At 45.1% G+C, this 24,330-nt stretch overlaps 1 protein-coding gene across 6 annotated transcripts; it reads right to left on the bottom strand.

Annotated features, from left to right (window-relative positions):
• Positions 1-463: 463 nt before the first annotated feature.
• Positions 464-23,716, bottom strand: Hdac6 (histone deacetylase 6). Of its 6 annotated transcripts, none has more exons than XM_055597488.1 (29): positions 23,591-23,716; positions 22,591-22,710; positions 22,380-22,505; positions 22,163-22,251; positions 20,138-20,222; positions 20,005-20,045; positions 19,055-19,151; positions 18,809-18,906; positions 17,328-17,432; positions 17,138-17,206; positions 10,321-10,447; positions 10,158-10,223; positions 10,004-10,063; positions 9,836-9,925; positions 8,928-9,034; positions 8,767-8,834; positions 8,397-8,568; positions 8,181-8,309; positions 7,854-8,022; positions 7,505-7,638; positions 6,879-6,947; positions 6,567-6,759; positions 4,406-4,555; positions 2,410-2,584; positions 1,798-2,297; positions 1,612-1,713; positions 1,338-1,484; positions 1,114-1,242; positions 464-871 (listed from the first exon to the last, which is right to left on the bottom strand). In XM_055597488.1, the coding sequence occupies exons 2-29, from the start codon at positions 22,678-22,680 to the stop codon at positions 803-805; spliced, it is 3,456 nt and encodes a 1,151-aa protein (XP_055453463.1). In that variant the 5' UTR covers positions 22,681-22,710; positions 23,591-23,716; the 3' UTR covers positions 464-802. The 6 variants fall into 6 exon arrangements, 5 of the variants coding, with proteins under 5 accessions (XP_055453463.1, XP_055453465.1, XP_055453462.1 ...); XM_055597490.1 differs by lacking the exon at positions 23,591-23,716 and adding an exon at positions 23,209-23,343; XM_055597487.1 differs by lacking the exon at positions 23,591-23,716 and adding an exon at positions 23,044-23,276.
• Between the last annotated feature and the right edge of the window lie 614 nt (positions 23,717-24,330).

Raw genomic sequence — 24,330 nt, 5'->3', positions numbered from 1 at the left:
TCAGCCGGGCAGGGTGACGCATGCCTGTGGATTTCTGTGAGTTCAAGGCCAGTCTGGTCTACAGAGTGAGTTCCAGGACAGCCAAGGCTACACAGAGAAACCCTGTCTCCAAAAACCATAAAAAAGAAGAGAGAGAGAGAGAGAGAGAGAGGGAGGGAGGGTGTCTCACCACATAGTTCTGACTGGCCTAAAACTCTGGGAATAAAAGGCATGCACCACCATGCCTCATGAGACTCCTGTTTCTATGGTGGACACTAATTTTCTCATGAAGTCTACTATTTAGTCTTCAGCAGCACCAATCTAGCTGCCTAGTCAGATTTCTTGGGGGAAGGAGGGCAGAGAGCAATGTATGGACAGAGCTGACTTGATGAAGACCTCTTCTTTCTTCTTCCCTCCCTTCCTTCCTTTACTTGTGATGGTTGGGAATGACAGGTTTTTAAATTAAAAAAAAAGAAGCTTTCTTCAGGTTTCATGGCAACTTAAGTTTTATTAAATACGCAACCCTGCTACAACTGCCAATTGTCTCCTTCAATGTCATCCTTGTGGTTTCAGCTCCTTCTCAGAGCTACTAAGCTGTCCCTCTTTCCTTCTGGGTAGAACAGTGATGTTCCCCGAGCAGGCAGTCGGCATGGGCATATCTGCAAGTGAACATCAGTCCTTTTAAAATGATTTGCACTTAAGTAAGCACCTTGCAAAGGATATTCAGGATGGGTGAAAGTGAGGCCACCCTCATTCAAGGTACAGGTTTCAGTGAACTGCTGTCTGGGGCCTCAGAAGGCAAAGAGGCAGCATGTTTCAGGACTTAGTGTGAGTGGGGCATGTCCTCCCCAAACTTGTTCTTGTGGGCAGCGCTCTTCACATCTTGGAGATCCTGAGAAAGAAGTGAGAAAAAAGTGAAAATGAGGGTGCTTCCATTTTAGCCATGAAGAGTTTGTTATCACTGTAGCCCTCAACTACTATGTCTCCTAGATTACTCTATACCCTCTTGAAAATACCCATGGGGCAGCCATGCAAAAGAATCTGTGTTCTCCCCTCACCAAATGACAGAAGGGATACGGGCTGGAGGAGGACACAGCTCAGTGTGAATGGGTTCAACGCCATGCCCAGGCTCACCTGGTGGTGGACATAAGCCTGACAGAGATAACACCAGGTAGATAGGTCAACACAGCTGAGGACCAGTGGGTGTTCAGAGGCTTCGTGGTGGCAGACCATATGGCCATTAACATAACGACTGCAGTATACCTGAGGTTGGAAAGTGATTATTGGGTTGCTTGGAACCAGATGAAGTTGGCTGCCGGGCCAGCCTCTACCCAATTTTTTTTTTTTTTGCCCCATACCTGATAGCAAGTCAGACACACCCAGTTCTCTTGCCGTGTTCCACAGGTTTTACAAGGTTGGGCCATATCTAGGCCTTCAGCAGGAATGGGGCATACTGCCATCAAATGGGGACACCAGGATAGTGGAGTCACAGCATAAAATACATCCTAGAGTGGGTAGGAGAAACTAAGTAAGAAAAGGATTCCACCTCTCCATTATACATCATATGCACCTATCTGGAAGCATGAATAGACAGTAAACAGCAGCCAAACCCCATGTTCTCCCTGAGCTCACCTGGCCATTCAAGTCCCCAAATCCTTGTGTCAACCTCAAGCTATTCATGTCCTGACATCCAGCTGCTTCTCCGAGTAGGCCCTCCTCAGATTCAGGGACCTCCTGGAAACACAGAAGAAAAAGATGTATATGACAAAGACCAGTTCCTACCCCCTCTATCCTCTGCCCAGGGGTAGTGGGTTTTACCTGAGCTCCACTGCTTAGTTCCAAAGTGCCAAGACTCTTAGTCAGCTGGTCAAGGGTCTGCTGGGCTGTGGCTCCCTGCACAGGTGAAGCACCTGTGCTCTGCTTGACTTCATCTGAGGCTGGAGGGGTTGGGATTGGCTCAGTTTCTCCCACCGCCTCCTCTGAGGTGGTCTGGTTAGGTATGGTTTTTGTAGCTGCCGCTGAAGCATGCTGGTCCATTGTGGCTCCTCCCACAGTCTCCTCTGAGGTCATAGGGTCCCATGTATTGACCCGAGCTGCTTGTTCTGAGGACTGGCCCTGAGCAAGCACTTCCTTAGCTGTGTTTGATTTAGCCTGGCTTAGAGTAGATTCTTTTGCAAGTGACACTGCTGTAGTTGTCCTCGTGTTTGCTTCTGGAACCTTTCCTTTTGGTGTGGTCATTCCTGTAGGTGACACAGGATTGGCTGTTCTGAGCAGCTTGATGACAGCCTTAGAACTAGAACACTCTTCGTCTTCCATCTCTGGAACAATAGGAAAGATACATGAGTGTGGATACCACCCCCTTTACTGACTCTGATCCTCCCTCCCTTCTTAGAATTCCCTTGCCCTTCTTGATTTCTTATGTCCACTCACTCATCATCCGCAAACCCCGCCAGTATTTGCGATGAACTTGAATGGTCTCAGTGATGGAGGCCAGGGCTGCTGGTTGTGGAGGTCGCAGCAAGGTAAGCAGGGGTGGTGGGTCTCCAAGGAGGGAATGGGTGCAGGCAGCCATAGATTCAGAGATGGATGCCAAGTTGTATCCACCCTTTGTAAAAGGAAAGAAAAGGGTTCCATGAGGGTTCATCAGGAAGTTTGGAGGGTGGGTTAAATATCCTGAATCTCCAATTAGCTCTCCTTTTTCTAGGGCACTGAAGGTCTAGAGTGCAGGATAGTACCCAGAAAAAAAGGAGTGTGGGACACATTTGTAAGAAAGGCAGTATTCAGTGTATGAGGGAGCTATGGAGGGAATGTAAATTGTGCTGTCAAGTGCAAGATAACAGGAACAACACTGACAATAATATTAACAAATGATAGCTTACATTTACTGTTTGCTGTGAGCTAGAGCCTATTTTAAATAATTTATGCATGTTAACACAATCCTCACAATGACAGGTGTTTAGTATTTACAGAAACATGCCCTTCTGCCATACCTGTCTTCACACTGTCCAGGGATCCCTGGCCACACATCATATAAAGCACAGATTTGACCCATACAAATGCACACAGATCCCAGAAAGGCCCTGTTGTGACCTGGGACAGGAACAACTAGCATTCTATCTGTATGATCCCTTAACTTGAATTTTGTCTAACTTGATCGAAACCTGTTTCTACTCTTTATACATAGAGCTTGAGGTCACAAGAATTGAAGAAGCAGTGCTAGTATTTGAACCTGGGCTGACAAAATAGTCCAAGTTGTTGCTATCATTATCATTACCTAGGCCCTTGGTACACAAGTTTTACCACCGAACTACCAGTTCTTCACATTAGCTCACACTCTTCCCTACCACCCTTAGCCTTCCATAATCAGTCCTGGGCAAACCATTCAGTGGGACTTTTTGGAAGCCAGTGGGTTTTGCTGTGACTGACTGTCTTCATCTATGAAAACAGCACCCAAGCTTGCTAAGGGTTAAGTTCATGACTGAAAGATGTAACGGTAGAAAGACAGAGCATCTTTTTAGTGAACATTGTATACCAGGAGTGCCTCTATGATTAGCTAGCCCCATCTGTAGATAAGGAAACCCAGGCACAGGGTTGGAGGCATTAGTCATTTACAAAAGGTCTGTGAATTGACTTAGTCTCTCTAACATGTTAGGAACAATTTGATGATGGTGAAAAGCAGACCTCCAGAGCCAGATGTTGAAGTCTCAATTTTGCCATTATTAGATGTGTGACATCAGGCTATTTACTATTCTGCTTGATTGCCTCGTTTGTTTTGATGAGTGAGGGCTTTTGGAAATAGGGCTTCATACAGCCCAGGCAGGCGTCAAACTTGATATGTAGCTGAGGATGACCCTGATCCTCCCACCTTCTCCTCCTCCTCCCAAGTGCTGGGATTATGGGTATGTGCTACCACACCCAGCTAGTTCCTTTGATCTTGAGAGGAAAATGAGTTAAACAGACTGTAGCTCACAGTGCTGTTTTGCCAAGTAAATTTGTAAGACATAGAAAGTCCAGAGACGGGGATGGAGAGATGGCTCAGCAGGTAAGAGCACTGGCTGCTCTCCCAGAGGACCCCGGTTCGATTCCCAGCACCCACACGGCAGCTCACAAATGTCCGTAACTCCGATCCCAGGGGATCTGACGCCCTCACACAGACATACATTGCAGACAAAATACCAAAGCACATAAAATAAGAAGAAAGAAAGTATTTTAAAAAAAAAAAAGAAAGTCCAGAGACTACTTTACATGTAATGAGTCCTCAAGAAAAGCTTCAAATGCTGCTACTATCCTTACTGAAATCTGGTTTGAGACAACAATCCCAGGTCTATCTGTATTCAAAGGATATTTCAGAAACTGTCCTGAGTGACACAGCCAACTCTCCCAGACTGCCCTCCCACCATGGGAAGAGGGATCGAGAAAGAGTTACCTCTAGAATAAGGATAATGTGGCCATTGGCAAGGCCCATCAGCAGGTGTGTAAGGTGGGCGTAACCCTCAGGTGTCACCTGGCAGCCCCCCAGTGGGTCCCCTTGCGCAGCATCAAAGCCAGCTGAAACCAGCACCAATTCTGGGTTAAACTGTGGTAAGGAGAGAAGAGAAACATGGCACAAGGGCTTGAATAGGCAATAAGTGATGGAAACAAGGACAAATGAAGACACGGAAGTGCAAGTCAAAATCTAGAGGATGTGAGGATCTGAAAGTAAGGAGCACAAGACAGGAACATTAGGAAAAACAGAAATGGCCAGGCTGTCAGAGACAAAAGTATACCTTCTAGAAACTCAAGATATTGGGAGAGGGGCTCCCCAATGGAGACATGGCTCCGTAGTTAAGAGCACTGGCTGCTCTTCCAGGGGACTAGGGTTCAACTCCAAGCACCCACATGGCAGTTCACAATTGTCTGGACTCCAGTCCCAGGAGATCGTGTGTTTTACACAAACACACACACATACACACACACACAGAGAGAGAGAGAGAGAGAGAGAGAGAGAGAGAGAGAGACAGACAGACAGAGAGAGAGAGACAGAGAGAGAGAGAAACACTATAAATTGACAGAAGGAGGCGTAATATAGAGTCATGGGATAGCTATGGATCACAGAGAGAAAGATACATGGAGACTCAGATGGCAAGAGATAGTGACAAGAGAAACAGAGAGACAGAGACATGCCCTCTATCTCACACACAAGGGTCAAACCTGGGCCACACTTGCACATGATACAGGCTTTTATACAAGTGTCACACAGCTCCACTCCCAATCAGACAGTCTCACATTGACAGGACTGCAAGTCACGCCAGTCACACACATATACTTGGTTTCTCACGGGGACAATAACATACAGCCACCCCCGCATTGGTACAATGATGTCCACATCATCACCACAGTTTTTATGGCTATAGATACACTGCTCTTGCCCACAGGAGGCAATCACTTGCACACAGTTACACATAAAGGGTAGTTCCTGTCACCTGTGCATGCAGATGCAAAAGCATGCCCCTTAGTCCAGGCTTGCAGAGTTGTGTCTTCACTGTTTCCATCAGTCACACACATGCCAGTGGCCCTGCCCCCAGCTCACACACAGCCAGGCCACCCTGAGTCAGAGCCGTCAGAAACCCACATATAGACAGCCAAACCCAGTCAGACATACATGGACGATGATCCCACTACAGACTGCTGTTATGGATATAAACATAGTTTTGTTTTGGTCCCAAGTGTGGGATGTGGGACTGATTCAGATGTTCCATGGGAGCAGACTATTTGCCTCATGCAGGCTCTGAGAGGAGCTCTTTGCTAGCTGTAAATAGTTTGAATCTGAGGACTCTGGAGAGAATAAATGTCAGAGCCCAGGGAGTGTGGAGATCAGAGAAAGAACAATGCTGCTCCTGCTTCCTCCTTGCTGCTCTTGGTTGCTGTTATGAAACAAGATAGAGAGCTACTGAACGGGGATTGGACTGGCTCCAAGGAAGCCAATGACCCGGACCAGGAGCAAGCAGCTAAGAAAGAACTGCAACCCTTCTCCCACTAACCCTTTCTCTCTTCTACTTGCTGCTGGGGTGTTGCAAGGGATTGAGGTAGAGTAGGGAGAAAAAGATACAAGAAATGCAAATAAAAGTTTAAAAAGTATGCCAACATACTCCCACATTCAGAGGGTCTTTCTCAGGTTATTATAAGACATCAGCATTCAGTCACATATGATATCACACCTATCACATACAGAAAGTAGATGACAGTGGCTATACAATATTACACACATGTATCCATAGTGTATCCAATCCCATGCCTGTGTTTTACACAGTTCCACTGAGATGGCATCTCTTATGGATCCCCTTTTCAGACATGCACTCATGCTGGCAGACAGATTAAAAAGGCATATATACACATAGCCGGGACAGTTGTTCACATATAAAATGTCATACAGAGAGGCCACTCACATGCAGCCATATTGCATGGTCAGACAGACACGTAAGGCCATCATTGCCACCTATGTCATAAGAGCCATCATTGATCAGTCACCTGGTAGTCAAACATGCATACCGGGGAGGCAGAGATGTGCTGCCTCTTGCACAGATATCATATAATGACCAGAGCTTTACCTCATAGGCGATGGGAAGTATCAGACGATGCCAGGCAGTCAGGTAGTCAGCATCACCCATGCGGGGTCCATTCCAGGGCACATTGACAGTGAAGCCTACACCTGTAGCTCGGCCTACTTGGCTACTGGCACCCTCATGCCCCATGGGGAAGAAAGTGCCATGGTCATACCGGTGCAGGGACACATATAGTACACTGCCAGGGAGAAGATGGGATGAGAAAGGGACCATGACATATTAGAGACTACACAAATCCCTGCAGGATGTTTCAGCACCCTCCCACACTACAGTCTTGTCCATAGCTCCATCCCTCACCTGGGGTCATCCTCAAATATGTGCTGAGTTCCATTACCATGATGAACATCCCAGTCCACGATCAGGATCCTGGGGAGGGAGATATCTCCTTTTAGTAGTTTGGGATATTTAGGCCCAGGAGAGGGCTATGGCTAGCTCAACTCCTGGGGACCATGGATATCTTAAGAAAGCATTGCCATCATTGTAAGGATGAAGGTCCAACTTTGGTTTCCAAGGGCTTTACCATGGGCCTGAGCAAGTACTTGGGGTTAGGCTCTAGACTCTTCTAGGGACTGGCAAGGTAACAGGGCTCCAGTGTGGCTAAGTGTCACAGGTCAAATCCCAGGTCTTTTGGAGTAAGCACTGAGAGATGGGTTGGGTTCTGTTGGAATGACCTGTTAGGGATCAGTAATGCTGGCGTGATACCCTTGATCATACTTTATTAAGCATCTAGATGTCATGACTAGGAGGCACGAATATAACCCTCCTGGGTCTTTCGTAGTGAAGTGCTGCCCAGTGGACTCTTGTTTCTGTGAAAGCTCCTAGAAGTGTACCATGGGTCTGGAAAGTAAGACTGAATGGGGCGAAAGGAGTGGTGTTCAGGTCTCTGTAAAGATTAGGTTTTGGGGTTTCTGGGGAGCCCTTACCGCAGGGCACGTCCAGCAATAGCTTGGGCATGGCGAGCAGCGACAGCTACAGAATTGAAAAAGCAGAAACCACAAGCAGCATCTGGCTCGGCATGGTGTCCCGGAGGGCGCACTATTGCAATGCCATTCAAAACCTGGAGAAAAAAAGACTGGATCTCTGGCCCTCACTCTTGTCCTTCCCTTCCCTTTCTCCCATCTGCTCAGACAGTAGGGCACCCACTCTGAGCTGTCCCTCCCAACAGAGATTCTATTGCCTCTGTCCTCCTAAGTAGGGGAAGATGGGCCCTCTCTATTTCCTCAGGACCCTATTTCTTCAGCCAGACTGCATTGGCACCTAGCGAAGACACACCTCTCCTGAAAGCACAGCTTCCACCAGGCGGCAGGCACTGCCTGTGGCAAGCTGCGCACAGGTAAAGGTACTGGGGCAGATGTAGATGGAGTCAAAGTTGGCACCTTCACGGTGCAGGTCCCGGGTTTTCATCTTTTCTGTGGCCTGGAGACGGTCCACATACTCGGCACTGAAGGCACAGAGGAGCAAGTCACAATTCATCTTCAGATAAGAACTTGGACCACTCTAGATGGGCAGTAGCTCCACCCAACTTGGAGGTGAGCCCTAGGTCCTAATAGAACCTCCCCATAGTCCCTCAGCTGGCCTACCCCTAGCATAGGGTCTAACCTATGGCAGCGAATGAGCTCACTGTCCGTGGCAGGCCGTGCAGGTAGGATCAGACAGCGTGCTGCAAGGCCCAACTCCTCCAGGTGGCACATGATCCGTAAGATGCGTTGAGGTGTCTCAGGGTGATGACTAGTAGTTGAGGAAACCAGAGCCAGGGGTTTAGTGAGTGAGGTGAGTGACCCAACCACCACTTATCCCAGCCCTCTAACTGCATACTTGTCCCATAGGTTGCAGTGACTCATCATTTTTTCATCATAGACCAGCCCAGTGCGATCCTGGAACACTGGCAATGTATCCATTGTCAGTGCAGAAGATTCCCAGGGTCTTTCCTCCTCTTCCTCTTCTTCTACCCTGTCTTCTTTCACTGCATCTTCCTCCTGGGGCTCAACTATAAAGAGGGGCTCAGACACCCTACTTCCTGAATCTGGATCCCATCACTCTGAGACAAGTGTGGCCCAGACATAAGACCTAAAACCCAGACAAGCCTTCCCACCAAGGCATTCCAGGAAAGGGGATGTAGAAGAGAGCACCCCCCCATAGATCATTCCATGTCTAATGCTGATCATGCCCATTCCCTACCTCCTACCTGATCTCACAAGGACCTCCCAGAAAGGTTCAAGGGCTTCTAGAGTGCAGGAGATCGAAGTCTGGGCACTAGGGTTGGGGGAAGCAGAAATGTGATGAAATTGCCCCACCTCAGGCAATAAGGGCTCTCTTTTCCCCTCTTCCCCCCCCCCCGAGGCTCACCTTGCACAAGGTGCACAAGGGGACTCCAGCATGGGGCAAGGGTCTCCAAGAAGGGTGTGGAGTGATGCACTGACACCCTTAGCCAGGGCATGGAGGTTATAGCCACCCTGGGGAAGACAAACAGAGGGCTAATATTACCAAGGAAGGATACTGATAACAGGAACAACATTTGCGTACATACTTTATGTCAAGCAACAAGAAATTTAGATGATGACTTCATTTAATTTACTGGACAATGATGTCAAGTGAATACCATTATCATTTTGCCAACTTGACATAAAGGAAACAAAGGCACAAAGAATTATCAAGTAGTAAGGCTGAGCCAGGAACAATTTTAAAAATCCCATTAAAATTTTTTAAGGAATTTTTACTTTATGAATGTTTTTTCCTGCATGTGTGTATGTGTCCCATGTGTAAGCCTGCAGGATCCCCTGAAACTGGGGTTTTGGATGGCTGTGCACCACCATGCTGGGAATCAATCCCAGATCTTCTGTAAGAGCAGAAAGTGCTCTCTCTCTCAACAACTGATCCATCTCTTCAGCCCCAAGGAACTTCTTATATACATGAAAGCTCTTGTTTTGTTTTTAGTGGTCCTGAGAATGAACTCTTTGCTTATATTAGCTAAGTATTCTACCTTTTAACTCCATCCCCAAGGCCCAAAACATCTGCTCTTAAGCCTTCCTGTGGGCTAGTGAGGTGGGTCAGAGGATAAGAGGGCTTGCTGTCAGGTCTGACGTGAGTTCAATTCCCCAAAAGAATCTACATGGTGAAAGGAGAGTACCAACTCCTACAAGTTGTCTTCTGACCATGCATGTATAGTACACACATGTACACACACAACAAACAAACAAATATAAAATTCTAAGCCCTTTAGGATCCACAAGGTTAGATTAAGGTGACCTACTCACCTCCAGAGAGAGAATTAACTTGCCTCCTGCCAGACCCATGAGCATATGTGTTAGGTGGGCAAATCCTGCGGGAGTGGCAGCCATCTCTCCCTAGGGAGACATGAAGAGTGACAGAAAGCTTAGTGTACTCCCACTTGCCCACCTAACACCTCAGAGAACCTGCCTTACCTTGGGGTCTCCTTGGAGGGCATCAAATCCAGCAGCCACCAGGACCAGTTGAGGCTGAAACTTAGAAAGGGAACACACTATGTAAGAAGACCTGCCTTTATGGATCATCCCTCATTATTACCCTCATCCCCAAATTTCCTGTATCTCTTAAGACCTCAAAAGCAACTGGCAGCAGGATGTGGAGGAAAGCAGCAATGTAGTCTGCATCCCGCATCCCCACCTGCAGAGACAGAAGCATGATGTGACAGTCATCAGTCACCTTTCTTGAACAAGTGGAAAGGCAGGGCTAGGCTCACTTTAGGCGGGCAGACACTGACCTGGTTCCAAGGTACATTGATGGTATAGCCTTGGCCTTGGCCAAAACCTGTATTGGACCAGTTAGAAGCCTTAAGGTGGGGCCAGAACCGTCCCTGCTCATAACGGTGGATGGAGAAGTAGAGGACACTAGAGGCAGAGAAAAGAAATGCTGAGGGATGATTGACTAGCATGTGTTAACTCAATCTACATAGAAAACAAAAACAAAAACAAGGGAACTGAGGAGTCAAATTTAAGACTCCCAACTTAGAGCTTCAGGGGTTTATTCAGCAAGTTTTTACCAGCTACTCAATTCATTCCCTTTCTCCTAAGTTTTTCCAATTCTCAGTGTATACTGATAATTCTTCCATTAACTCACTCTCCCACACACTCACCAACTTATTCATTTCTCCATTCATTAATCTCCCAATGGTTTACCCATTCTTTTTCTACATATTCATTGATTTCCCAGCAGAACCCCAGAACCCTTCTGCAGTAAATAGGCTACCTAATTTAAGACTCAAGACTAAGGTCCCCAGAGCTACTGAGTCTACCCAAGAACTTGGGCAATGCTGACCTTGTGAGAAACTGTAGGTCCTGTCTCTTCTCATTGCTCCCCCTAGTGTTATTTTTCCAAGATTAACAACATTTGATACTGGAGGTCCACAGGAGTCATGGGGGAACTTAAATGCAGAAACCAGTTAGAACTGTAAAGAGCCACAAGTCCATGCAGGAGAACCTAGTGATTCCATTGAAAGAAGTGGAGAGGTGCAGAGGCCAGGAATGAGTTAAGATGGGACTTGTTTTTGTGTTGGGTGCTAAAGTGCAGAATACTAAGACTGCTATAAAGTCAGTGAGGACAATCCTTCCTTAGTACTTCACAAAGCCACTTCTACTACTTCTATTTCATAGGTGAGAAAGAACAACACACAAAACTGATGCTGAAAAGACACAATGTGCAGGTTCTGACGAGAAAGATAAAATCTACAGGTTCACACTGAGAGGTCATGTATACACGTGTTCTGGGATAAGACACACTAATAGGTTCCTGCTAAAAAGGCAAGATGTTCATGATGAGTCTAAAAGGACATGATCCCAACAGAAAGCATGGCAGAAGCTCTGGGAGGCTAACTCTACTTGGGGAAAACAAAATTTATCAGTTATCTGTCCATCTGTCTATCCAGTTACCATCTAGCTGATCAACTACACCTTGCCTTGTTTCAGTACTGTGAGGCAGCATCCCCTCTCCTTCTTATGGGAAAAGAAAAAAAGTAGTGGTGAGCAAAGAATCTAGAGGAATTCAAGAGAGACATCTGCAGATATGTTGACAATATATCTGTGAAAGTAAACGATGTAAAAAAGATTCTTAAAATTGAGGAAAATATTTTGGAATGGGGAATGAAATCTCCGTACAAAGCTCTAGTCTTGCATTGGTAGAGGGTGATTTCTTTGTTTTGGTTTTGTTATGGGGTGATGGGGTGTCTCTATTATGTAGCCTTGGCTGTCCTTGAACTCACAGAGAACTACCGATTATTTGTTTCTGTTTGTTTAATTGTATTATTTTAAAGTTTCTGACACTGACATTGGCGTTAAAGTTTCAGCAAAGAGTAGAGGAAAATAACTAGCCTGGGGAACAAAAATTCTCAGAATAAGCAAAGACTTGAACAAACCAACTCCACAAGAGCTCTCAGTCAGAGAACAGAAAAACCAGCACCCACAAAGTATGGTGGTGCATACCTTTAATCCTAGAACTTGGGAGGCAGAAGCAGGTGGATCTGTGTGAGTTTGAGGCCAGCCTGGTCTATACAGTGAGTTCAGGACAGAAAGGACTACACAGAGAAACCCTGACTCAAAATACAACTAGCACCCATGGAAACTAGTTATAGAGTACCCACAGACGAGGACTTTATTTTTATTGACTGATTACTTTTTATAGTGCTATGTACTGAATTGAGGGCTTTACATAGCCCAATAGATGTGTGTATATGTGTTCATGTGCATACACACACACATGTGTGTGCATGCAAGATGTAAATGACAAGGAACAACTTTGGATGTTATTACACCAGAACCATCCACCTTGTTTTTTGTGTCTTTCTTTGGCTTGGAACTCATCAGATAGGCTAGGTTGTCTGGTCAGTGAGCCCCAGTGGCTCTGCCACTCTATCACTTGGGATTCTAAGTTTTTACTACCATTCCAAGCTTTTTTTTTAAATGTGGGTTGGGAGGATCAAACTCAGATCCTCATAAGCAACTTATTGACCAAGCCATCTCTCCAGACTCCAAAAGAATATTTTATAATAAGTTCAATCAACTTCAAGGATAACAATGGACTGATAGAGTATAGTCACTCTTTACCTTTTTGATATTCCAGGTAACAGATAGTAAAGGTGCCAGCTATGGCAATACACATCTATAATCTCAGCACTCTGGAAGCTGAGACAGGAGGATTGAGAATTTAAGGACAATTTAAGTTACATAACAAGACCCCATTTTACCTTCCCCTGAAAAAGCTTATTAAATTCTTACTCATTTTCTTAGATGTGATACTGTCGTAACACTGTTCTCATTTTTTTTAAAGATTTATTTATTTGTTTTATGTAGATGAGTATACTGTTTTCATGCACACTAGAAGAGGGCGTCAGATCATATTACAGATGGCTGTTAGCCATTATGTGGTCGCTGGGAATTGAACTCAAGACCTCTGGAAGAGCAGCCAGTGCTCTTAACCACTGAGCCATCTCTCTAGCCCCCTGTTTTCATTTTTTAATGCTGGGTATAGAACCCAAAGCCTTGCCATTTCTAAAAAAAATCCCTATTTGTTAAAGACACATTCTAGAATTTATGCAGAAATAAAATAGGAGTACAGTAAAGGGTATAGATATGAATGAAATAAATGGTCAGTGAATTTATTAATGTTGAAGAATTTGGTGGAGGAAGCCACAAACTAAATAATCAAGTGGAAGAAATTTAAAAATATAAAAACAGAAAAATTAGTGATGTTTTAAAATAGCAAAGATGACAGAAAAAGCCAGAAACTATATTGGAAAATAAGTGAAATAGATATACCTTTGGTATGGCTGAAGGAGTTAAAAAAAAAAAGATGTTGGGAGCTGGAGAGATGGCTCAAAGGTTAAGAGCACTTATTGCTCTTACAGGCGACCTGGGTTCAGCTTCCAGCACCCATATGGTAGTTCACAACTTCTTTTAACTCCAGCTTAAGAGGAGCTGATGCCCTCTTCTTATATCTGCAGTCATTCATACCCATGGCATACACATATACAAATAAAAATAAAATTAATTTTTAAAAGATGTTATGTGTCTCGCCCCCACACATACACATTCGCAAAATCCAACCTCATGCCTGGATTGGTTCTCACAGTCCCTAAACTTGAGATCTGTATCAGGAGACATTCTGCTTTCTGCTTTCTGCTTCCATTCTGGGCAAATATGCTTTTTAGGAACACAGACCTAAAAATAGCACAGTATAGTAATCCCATGATGGCCCCAAGAACAGCCCGTCAATTTGAGGTATAAATAGCCAAAAGAAGACATTTAGGGGAAAGCGCCAGTGTAAAAGAGAAGCACCAAGAAGGTAATTTAGTTAGCCTAAGAATGAAGAGATATACAACATGGAATGGAAGAAAACTTGACGCACTTCTGGCGTACTTCTAGACAGAGTATCCCTATGTAGTCCTGACTTTCCTGGAACTCACTATAGACCAAGCTGGCCTCAAACTCAAGAGACCCACCTGCCTCTGCCTCCGAAGTGCTAGGATTAAAGCCAGGCTAAAGTACTTTTAATTCTTATTCTATAAAAACAAGGTTAGGCATGAGGGGGTATAAAACAAGAGAGAAAGAAAATGCTTGTGATGATCAAAACAAAGTCTAGTCATGGATGGTGGCTGAGGTAGGAGGATCTCGAGTTGGTGGCCAGCCTAGAGTATAGATAGTAAGCTCAAATCTAGCTTGGGCTACATAGTAAGACCCTGTTTCAAAAAAAAAAGTCAGAGTACATCATTCAAAAGGAAGGCTTACACACAGAATGAAGGCCATCTCTGGAAACTGAGCAAAAATAAAAAGTGATAGGAAATATAAAATAAGTCGTAGAGGGGAGCTGGAGAGAGATCAGCAGTTAAGAGTGTAGTTTGTTGTTCCAGTACACATATGGCCACTCACAATTGTCTGTAAGTCAAGTTCCAAGGAATCTGATACCCTTGCTCTGGCTTCTGAGGGCACTAGATATGCACATGGTACAGACATACATACAGGAAAAACAGCCATATACATAAATAAAAAAAAATTAAAGGTTTATTTTTAAAAAGCCATACAAGACTGGGGATGTAGCCCAGTTGGTAGAATGCTTGCCTACCATCTGGGAAGCCCTAGGTTGTATCTCTAGTGTCATATAAACCAGGCCTGGTGGCACATGGAATAATCCCAGCATTCAGGAGGTGGAGGCAGGAGGAGCAGGAGTGCAAACTGAAAACAAACAAACAAACAAACAAACCACCCAGACCAGCCCTTAAGACTGAGGGTTTAGAGCAGGAAGTCAGAACTCAAAAGACAGAGAATAGAAATAAAAATTAAGTTAAAACTGTAAGAAAAAGAGCTGGCTGTGGTGGTGCACACCTGTGATCTCAGAACTCTGGGAAGCAGAGGCAGGCGGATCTCTGTGAGTTTGAGGCCAGCCTGGTCTACAAAACAAGTCCAGAACAGCCAAGGCTATACAGACAAACCCTGTTTCGAAAAATCAAAACCAAACCAATCAACCAAACAAACCTCTAAGAATAAAGTGGATTAGTTGAACCTTCATCTTAAACAAGATTTAGCAAAGAAACAAAAGAGATCTGTTTAGAGGAGGCAGATGTGGCAAAGGTCTTGGGCTCCCTGTCATCATGTGGAGAGACAGAGTTGATACCTGTGAACTTTTAGCAGGTGGACTCCATGGGCAGACAGTTACACACTAGCCCTGGGCCTGGAGTGTCAAAGGAACCTCCTAACCCCATTTCAAAATAATAGGTTACCTTAGCTATAAAGAGAATTAAGAGGCCAGCCAGAGCTAGAGACCCTGTTTCAAAAATCAAATCAAAACAAAATCATAATTAATTAATTAAAAAGCAAAACCAAAAACTCAGAGGATCAACCCAGGCAGTTTAACCTTTAACAGGAATCTGAGAGAACAGAGAAAATAATTACCAAAGATCTAATAAAAGAACATTTGCAAAGACAGAGGAGAGATGTCAGGCTGCAGATGTAAAATGTCAACCCGATGCTAAAGAGAAGGTAACAGGACCCAGAGTTCATGTGGGACACACACAGGAAAGAGAAGAACCTACAGCCTTTCAGAAAGAAAAACAGATAACTCAGAAAGAAATGAAAAAGACAACTGTCATCAGCACCAAGTGCTGGGAAATAATAGGAAAGCAATGTTTAAAGAACAAAGCGTCTGGATAGTATCAAGGATCACAAGATCTAACAGGTGAAGTAGATTCTATGTAATCAATTAGATGAAAAGCCAGATAAAACTACTATTTATTATATACCTCCTAGTCACAAGGAAGGGTAAATTGGCACCCTTCTGGAGTCAAGTTTGGCAGCATATACCAGACCTTAAAACATGTTGACCTGCATGACTCATCAATCTACTATTAGAAATTGCACATCCCAGGCAGTGGCAGTACATGCCTTTAATCCCAGCACTCTGAAGACAGAGGCAGGTGAATCTCTGTGAGTTCGAGGCCAGCCTGATCTACAGAGCTAGTTCTAGGAAAGCCAGGGCTGCACACAGAAATCCTATCTTAAAATAAACAAACAAACAAACAAACAAACACAAAAACAAAAAACTCTAGAGTATTTCATTGCATTAATCCAATTATCTGATTGCTGGGATTAAAGATGTGTGCCACCACGCTTTAACACTCTATAGTCTGTACAAAGACTAAAATGCTTTTGTAGCACCAACATGATGTGTCCCCAATACACAGTTAGATATGCCAGTGAAAATATGGGGGATTATACTACTCGAAGTGTATTATTAATAATAAATATGTACATGTACATAAAAATTTGAGGCTATAACCTAAACTGTCATCTTATTTTTATTGTGTGTGTGTGTGTGTGCGCGTGCGTGCGTGCGCGCGCTATGGTATGTATATAGAGGTCAGAGGACATCTTGCAGGAATTGGTTCTTTCTCCTTTCCACCATGTGGGTCCTGGGGATCAAACTCAGGTTGTCAGGCAAGCACCTTTACCTGCTGAGCCGTCTTGCCAGCCCTATTTAATTTTTAAGAATAGATTGAAGTGTTGTCATAATTGAAAACAACAACAACAAAGTATCACCACTCCAGTTCAGGAGTAAATTATTGAACAAGATCTCTAAATATGGGGCTGGAGAGATAGCTCAGAGGTAAGAGCATTCGCTGCTCTTCCAGAGGTCCTGGGTTCAATTCCCAGCAACCACATGGTGGCTCACAACCATCTATACTGAGATCTGGTGTCCTCTTCTGGCGCACAGACAGAACATTGTATAGATAATAAAATAAACCAATAAATCTTAAAAAAAAAAAAAAGACCAAATACTTTTAACACAAATCCTACCTCTCTCACTTCTCTACGGGACATTGTAACCTGTAAGGTTCAGTTTCACAGCCTGTAAAATGGGAACTCCAGTTCCTGTTTCAGAGTGAAATCAGGAGACAGTAGACAACCAGGAAGCAATACATTTCCCAACTCAATGAATATGAATGACTTCCCCTCCTTCCAAGCCCCTATCGCTGGTCCTTGTGGTTAGAAGTAGTTAGGAATAGCAGTGTACTTAGGGTGTGACTAGGGATATACCTGGGGTCCTGGTCGAAGGTGAACTGTGTTCCTTGACCATGGTGCACATCCCAATCCACAATAAGAACCCTGTGAGCAAAGAGAGAGGGGAGCTCCGTGCAAGGGGATCAAGTGACATATGAAGGAACATTCTAGACCGTGGCACCCCCATTTCATGCTACCCACAATCCACCTGTCATTTGTTACTGACCTCTGAATGTGGTGTTTCTTTTGAGCATAGCGGGCAGCCACAGCCACATGGTTAAACATGCAATACCCATCCATAAGATTGCGCTGGGCATGGTGTCCAGGAGGCCTAAGCAGGAAAGGGAAGGCAACAGATTTGGGATTCTTCCTCTAAAGAGATAGACTCTCCCATGCTCCCAGTTCTTCCAGGAGAGAGTCTATAAATCTGCCAGCAACTGAGTAACTGTGGCTTTTGAAGCTTCATCATCCCCAATCCAATGCTTTCTCATCAAAGGAGATTTGAACATAACCATTAAAATGTACCCACACACCCCATTTGGCATGTGGCTCATGCCTGTAATACTAGTTAAAGTAGGAGGCCTTATGGTTCAAGAGCAGCCTGGAATATATAAGAATCCCCTGTTTCACAAAAAAAAAAAAAAAAAAAAAAGCCAGGTGTGGTGAAAAAAGCCAAACATGGTAATGCACACCTTTAATTCCAGCACTCGGGAGGCAGAGACAGGCAGATCTCTGAGTTCAAGGCCAGCCTAGTCTACAAAGTGAATCCAGGTCAGACAAGGCTACACAGAAAAAGTCTCAAAACAACAACAACAAAAGGCTATCCATGCATACTTTTTCACACCCAGTCATTTTGCTGTGTGCGCTTAGCTGAAACCTATGTAATAAAAAGTACTGTCTTTATGAATGTGCCACTGTTGTTTGTTATGGTATTTGTTTGAAGCAGAGGAAACCAAAATTCCCACCAGCATGGAAGTAACTAACTTCAGAGTATATTTGCACAATGGCATCTCACTCAAGGATGACCCAAATACTATTAAGAAAAAGTTTTCAAAGATATACAAGTTTTTAAAAATGCACAGAATGGAAAGGAGGGCACCATGTGCTTACTGCCATTGGTGGTTAAAAAATGGACTGTGGATGAAAACGTCATCTTCTGCATCTTATCAGTTCTAGGAAGTCAGCTATGACAAGATGTTCTATGACCTTCCACGGGCAACAACAAAACAGAAAATGCTTTTGAACTAAAGTTTGGGATGTGACAGTTTGTTGGCTGCATCTGGATTTTAAGATGTCCCAGACAGAGAAGAAATATGTCCTTGTGACTCAATAGACTATTGATACTCATTAGCTGTTAATTGAATAAGACTCGCTGTGAGAGAACACAGAAGTTACCAGTTACAATGACCACCTTTCAAGGATAGGAGGGAGAGAGAATTTTTATTGAACTCCACTTTGTGCCATTTCACTCAATCACATGAAGACATCATACCCAAGTTAACACATCTTACATTTTTTTTTTTGAGGAAGTGTCTTATGTAGCCCAGGGTGGCCTCAAATTTACTATATAGCTGAGAATGGCCTTGGTCTCCTGAGCCTTTCTTCAACATCAGCATCCAAAACACTGTTATTACAACATGTACCTCCATGCACCACTATGTGAAAAGATCTGTTAAAAAATGTAAGCCAAATTCTTGAGAGTCCTACCTGATGACAGCCATGCCATTCCGAATCTCAGCCCCCAGGACTGCATCGACCAGCCTGAGGACAGAACCTGTGGCCAGGCAGGCACATGAATATGAGTTCTAGAGACATTGGAAAACCAGAGAAAGATTGAGAGAGAGAAAGCACTGTTCTATCTATTTCACTTCTTTTTCCCACAGTGAGGTTGGCATAGAGATGGGAGACCCCAGAATTGCTGCCACACCCTGACCTCACAGTTCTCATCCATACCGGATGCAGATAAACTGAATCATAGGTGCCTGCTAGTATGCGAAGTTCTCCTTCATTCATGTACTGGGTTGTCTCCATAAGATCAATGTATTCCAGGCTGGAGACACAAGATAAGGGATAGGATTTAGAGCCCTGTTCACTTCCTAGCCACACTTTCTACAAACTAGACCACAAGTCAAATCAGGCATCCATAGTTAACCTAGGGGTGCGGCTGGGATTTACGCCACAGTCCCTATTTCTTCTCTAGTTTCCCTCATCTCCAGCTGTATACTTTGTTCCCTGACTCTGACTATACCGTTACAGTTGTGTTCCTCCCTTTCTTCAGCTATTCTTTTCGCTGGACTCACCCACCTTTTTGCCTCTTGAAGATCAGCTCACATATTCCCTTTGCCCAGCTAGTCTTCTGTGAGCCATACTGTACCAGGCCTCTTCCTTTCAGTTCTTACAGAACACACCCCCAACCCTCCTGATCACACTGGCACATTATAATAACACTAGCCCATCACAGGCTTATGATCTGTAAGATGCTGTCAGGTACCTGACACAAACATCGACCTTCACGGAGGACTTAGATTTCTTTTCTTTGGGGGCAAGAAGGAAGGCTTTTTCAGACAGGATCTCATGAAACCCAAGTTGAACCTGCTTTGTAGTTGAGACTTGTCTTGAATTTCTCAAGCTCTCATCTTCAGGTCCCAAGTGATGGGATTATAGGCATATACCATCACACTTGGCTGGAACTTGGGTGTTTGGGGTTTTTTTTTGTTTTATTTTGTTTTGTTGTTTTTTGTTTGCTTGTTGTTTGTTTTAGCAATGAAGAGTCAGAGATGCTCAGGGACTTGTCCAAGGCTGGCCAGACAAGTCTATGGGATTCTATCCCAAAGCAGTCACTCTGTCCTGTTTGGGCCAGGGCATCCTCTTTCCCGCCCCCCACCAAGCTCCCAAGTTTTCACCTGTGAACCAACATTAGCTCTTCCTTCTCAGCAAACCGGGCCTGAGGAGACATAAGGAATAAAGAACTAGAGCATAGACCATACCTAGGTCCTGCCAGTTCCCTTCCCACCACCTGTAGGCTGGGGGATTTACCTGAAAGGATACACAACGCCCCTGGAGGCCCTCCAGGATCAGCTGCTCTTTTATTGCATGGAGCCGCTCCGGGCTTTCAGGAAAGCTGGGGAGGTAAAGATGCAGTAACAGGCAAACACAGATAGGCATGTTGCTAGGGAGTGTAGCTGCTCTTGTCACATCTCCCATCCACCCTCTCATAGCTGCTCACCCCTTTCCTGTAGCATCAGCCTTTCCTCTTGTCATTTCTGCAGTCTTACACTTTCCTCCCCACAATTTATGCCACCAGAACCTCCAGATTTGTCTGTCACATCGCCTTCACCAGAACCTCCTTACATCTGCACTCCCCCGACAGTCCCTCTTATACACTGCAGGCAGGCAGTGGTGAAAATTCTACTACTCAAAACCATTTTATAGCTCTGATTCCATTCATAGTTAAAGTAAAAAAAAAATCTTTATCACACTTAGAAGGCCCTAAAAAAAAAAATCTGTCTCCAATTCCATTTCTGACTCTTTTTTTTTCCCTCATGCTTCCATCTTCACTTGTCTCAACTGCAATGCTCTCCTCGGTCTTCAATTAAACCACATACCCTTCAGCCAGGTCCATGGAGTCCAACTGTCTTTCATACCTAGATCACTCTTTTCCATAACTCCATAGCTCACTCCCTTAGACCTTGTACCTTTACTCAAATGTCAGCAATACCTTCTGTATTAAAAATGGAAATACCCCTTACATTCAAACTTTACTCTCCCTCCTACCTTGGTACTGCTCTAACCCTGTATTAGTCACTTCTTGATTACTTTTGAAGGCAGTTTTGTTTGCCGCACTGCTGAATCCTCAACAAATGCAAACCATAAATGAAGGCTTTTGACATCATCAGTTAGTTTTAGGTCAGGATATGGGAGATAGCTACTATATTTGTAAATAGCAGTGTAAAAAGACAATGGCAGGGGATAGTAAGATATCTAAGATCAGATGGGAGAAAGGTAGTGGCCAGTTGTGGAAGTTGAAAGAGGGATCAGCCAAAGGTAAAGACCCCAGGCTAGAGGGTACCTGGCATGCTGCAAGAATAGCAAGGAGACCAGTGTGGGTAAAGTGAACTGAAGCAAATGAGCAGATGACTGACTGAATAGGGGGACGTGGAGCCAAATCACATAGAACTGTAGAGACCAGGATAAAGAATTCAGACTTTGGGCTGGAAAGATGGCTCAAAGCTTAAGAGCACTGTCTGCTCTTCCAGAGGTCCTGAGCTCTGGTCCCAGCCACCACATGAAGGCTCACAACCATATAGATCTGGTGCCTTTTCTGGCATCCAGGTGTACATGCAGACAGAACACTGTATAAATAATATATAAATTAAAAAAAAATGAATTCAGACTTTAACTGAGGAGCCTAAATATTTTTTAGGCTTCAATGTCGAGGCTAGAAGCAGAGACCAGTGAGAAGCCAGATAGTGGATACAGAGCCAAAAAGGATAAGCAGACTTTTTTTAAGTAGAGCAAACGAGGGGTATATTCTGCATAAATGTCTCTTCCTCAAGCAAGGTTCTGGGATCCTGCATGCTAGCTAGTCCAGGGCACTCTAACAAACACTTCTAGCCAAGTATTTGGTTGCTCATGCCTGTAATCTCAGTGCTCAGGATACTAACACAGCAAGATCATCAAAGATTTGAGGCTGGCTTAGGCTACATAGAGTTTCAGGATACCCTAGGCTATGGAGTCCCATTATGGAGTCTCCAAGTCATGTTGTCTTCATTAAACACTTTATACAGCAGTTGGCTGTTTAATGATCTGCCCTCATGCTCACCAATCAGTTGAGAAGTGGACTCTGACAACTTTCTGATTTCTCTTTTGTTTACATATATCACCAACCCTTGGCACACTAGACACTCGATAAATGTTTATTAGCTTAAAAGAGAACTCTTTCAAGAATGATCCCCACCTCCCTATACCATCTGATTCCAGACTACAGGCTAGGATAAGAAAAGATTCACTCTTGCTTAAGAGATAGGCAAATGTGTTAGGTTTTGGAGGTCCCAGCCTCACCTGTCATCCCAAAGGCAGTGGAAGTCATTTAGTTGCTCATCAAACACCAATCCAGTACCAACCACTAGTCTTGTCTTGGGGATCAGATCCTGCAGGGGAAAAGAAGCACAGATTTGTTCAGGGTCCCAATCAAGAAAACAACTCACACTGTCCAGGATGGGGTAAACCATTGTTATGTTTGGTAAAGAAGGCCAAACTGCACCCACGCCTCTCTCACCAGCCCTTGAAGCCCCATGGCTAGGTCTTCAACTGCTTGGCTGAGCTTCTTCATTTTGCCCTTCTTCTTTACCTCCGCTAGATTGGGGCTGGAGTTGGGTACAGTACCCTTCTTAATACCTCGCTTCTGCCAATTAGAGAGAAGGATCAGAGTCTGGACATGGCTGGCTGGCTGGCTTTCCCCGCCCTCCAAGGCTGGTCTGGGGCCTCACCACAGTGGTATTGGAGTCATGAGGAGGCGACTGGAGATCACGCCTACTCCTTCGCTGCCTGGTAGAAGAATCTTGGCCGATGGAGGTCATGGCTGAAGAGCCTTTGCTCCTGGCAAGGCTCTGGCAGGGGTGTAGTTGACAGTAAGGCAGCTGGAATGTCCAGAGGACCCCACATCCCTGCCCCATTCCAGGCCTTGACCCCTATTCTAGAGCACATCCTTCAGGCTGGTCCATTCCTATGCCTTCTAAACCCCACCCCTCAAGGCCATCTTCTCCTATGGAGGAAACCTGGTCCCGTCCGTTCTTCTGGACCTCCCTGCTTTTACACGATTCTCTTTAAACATCTTGCCTATTCCCTAAGCGAGGTATAACCCCCGGCTCAATCAGGCTCTTCTAAGGCCTGACCTTTCCAATCATCGCCCCCACCCCTCTAATTCCCACATCCTTTCATACCTCTAATCCTCGCCCGAAACGCTCGGCTTCTGCAACCTGCCCACCTCAGCCTGTCTCCTCGGATAACAACCACCTTCCCAGTTCGTCAGAGGAGGCTGCAGCGGCCTCGGCACCACCCTTAAAAGACCCCTTTAACTTCACCCTCCTGTAGGGCCGAACCCACACCTTCCACTCCCTCGGAGCTTGCCCTGAGCCTTTCACCGTGCCCCCAGGCTCAGGGGACTGCCCCTTTGGCTCAGAATTTACCAGGCCCCACCCCCTTCCCAGACACCTAACGTTTAACCCAGCACCCTCAGCCGGTTACAAGCCTCCGCCCAATTCCCGCCCAGCCAGTGACGTGAGCTAATCCTTCCCGCCCTACTCCCTGAGCTCTGCCTCTTTTTCAAACCCTGCCCTTACTTAACGCGGAAAAATCCCTGGCACGTGATCCCTTCTTTTCCACAGGGCTGAGCGTTTTAATTTGCCTGCCCATACCCAGCCTACCCCCACCTCTCGCGAGCACACCAGAGGAGCGCGTCATACCGCGCCTGCGTGATGGGCGACTCACTGTTTAGAGACCCGGATCTGCCCCTGGCTCTATCACCGCGCCCCAATCTCATCTGCCGCTGCTGTTGTTCTGATTACTTTGGCTGCCATTCTTAATTCCAGGCCAGTCACCTTAGGATCCCTACGGATCCGCAACGGTTGTGCTGTGCGGTGATTCGAGAGCAAATCACAGAAGCTAGGATGTTCTGAATGGACGTCTCTCCCGAGATTCCTGCACCGCGCTTGGCGATGACGTAGCGCAGCCTTGCAGCCGACTAGCCCGAAGTAAACGCTAGTAATGAACTATGGCTGGTGGCAGCCAAAATCACAGTGATGACAAATGTTGGCTGGAGCAGCCAAAATGAGAGTGATGACAGATGTTGAGAATTTTCTGAGTTAGTAGGCACTACGAAGGTATGCAAGAAGCATCTCTAAAGTTTAGCTATTCACATTGTGTCATGAAAATGGGTAAGGGCGCGGAAGGAGTCTGTGGGGAGAGGTGGAGGTGGGGCCTAACTGGAGCAGTTGACAGAAAGCCACACTTCTGTGAAATAGTTCTCATTGTTAAGGCTGCTCGGTAGACAACACACAGAGGCACTTGGATATATAACCTGGGACAAGTCATAGCTCTGTCCTCATTTTCCTTATCTGGAAAATTAAAATGCTATTACCAAGGCCAAAATGGAGTTGGGAAGGACTGTTTGTCCTGAATGGCAGCCCAACCCACCTGACCCCCTCCACTGAGTAATCAAACTAAAAGCA

This window comes from Psammomys obesus, unplaced genomic scaffold (genome assembly GCF_907164565.1).
Source record: "Psammomys obesus unplaced genomic scaffold, mPsaObe1.curated_primary_1811, whole genome shotgun sequence".
Taxonomy (NCBI): Eukaryota; Metazoa; Chordata; class Mammalia; order Rodentia; family Muridae; genus Psammomys; species Psammomys obesus.
Note: the sequence above shows the minus strand (reverse complement) of the source record. Positions and strands in the feature narration are given on the sequence as shown.

Bases quoted from the DNA above. Each gene is read 5' to 3' on its own strand.
- Hdac6 (XM_055597488.1), bottom strand. From the start codon at position 22,680: ATGACCTCCATCGGCCAAGATTCTTCTACCAGGCAGCGAAGGAGTAGG. The intron at 9,035-9,835 runs GTGAGTAGGTCA...TGTCTTCCCCAG, and splicing joins AGTTAATTCTCTCTCTGGAG to GGTGGCTATAACCTCCATGC. The intron at 4,556-6,566 runs GTAAAGCTCTGG...TCCTTACCACAG, and splicing joins TACTTCCCATCGCCTATGAG to TTTAACCCAGAATTGGTGCT.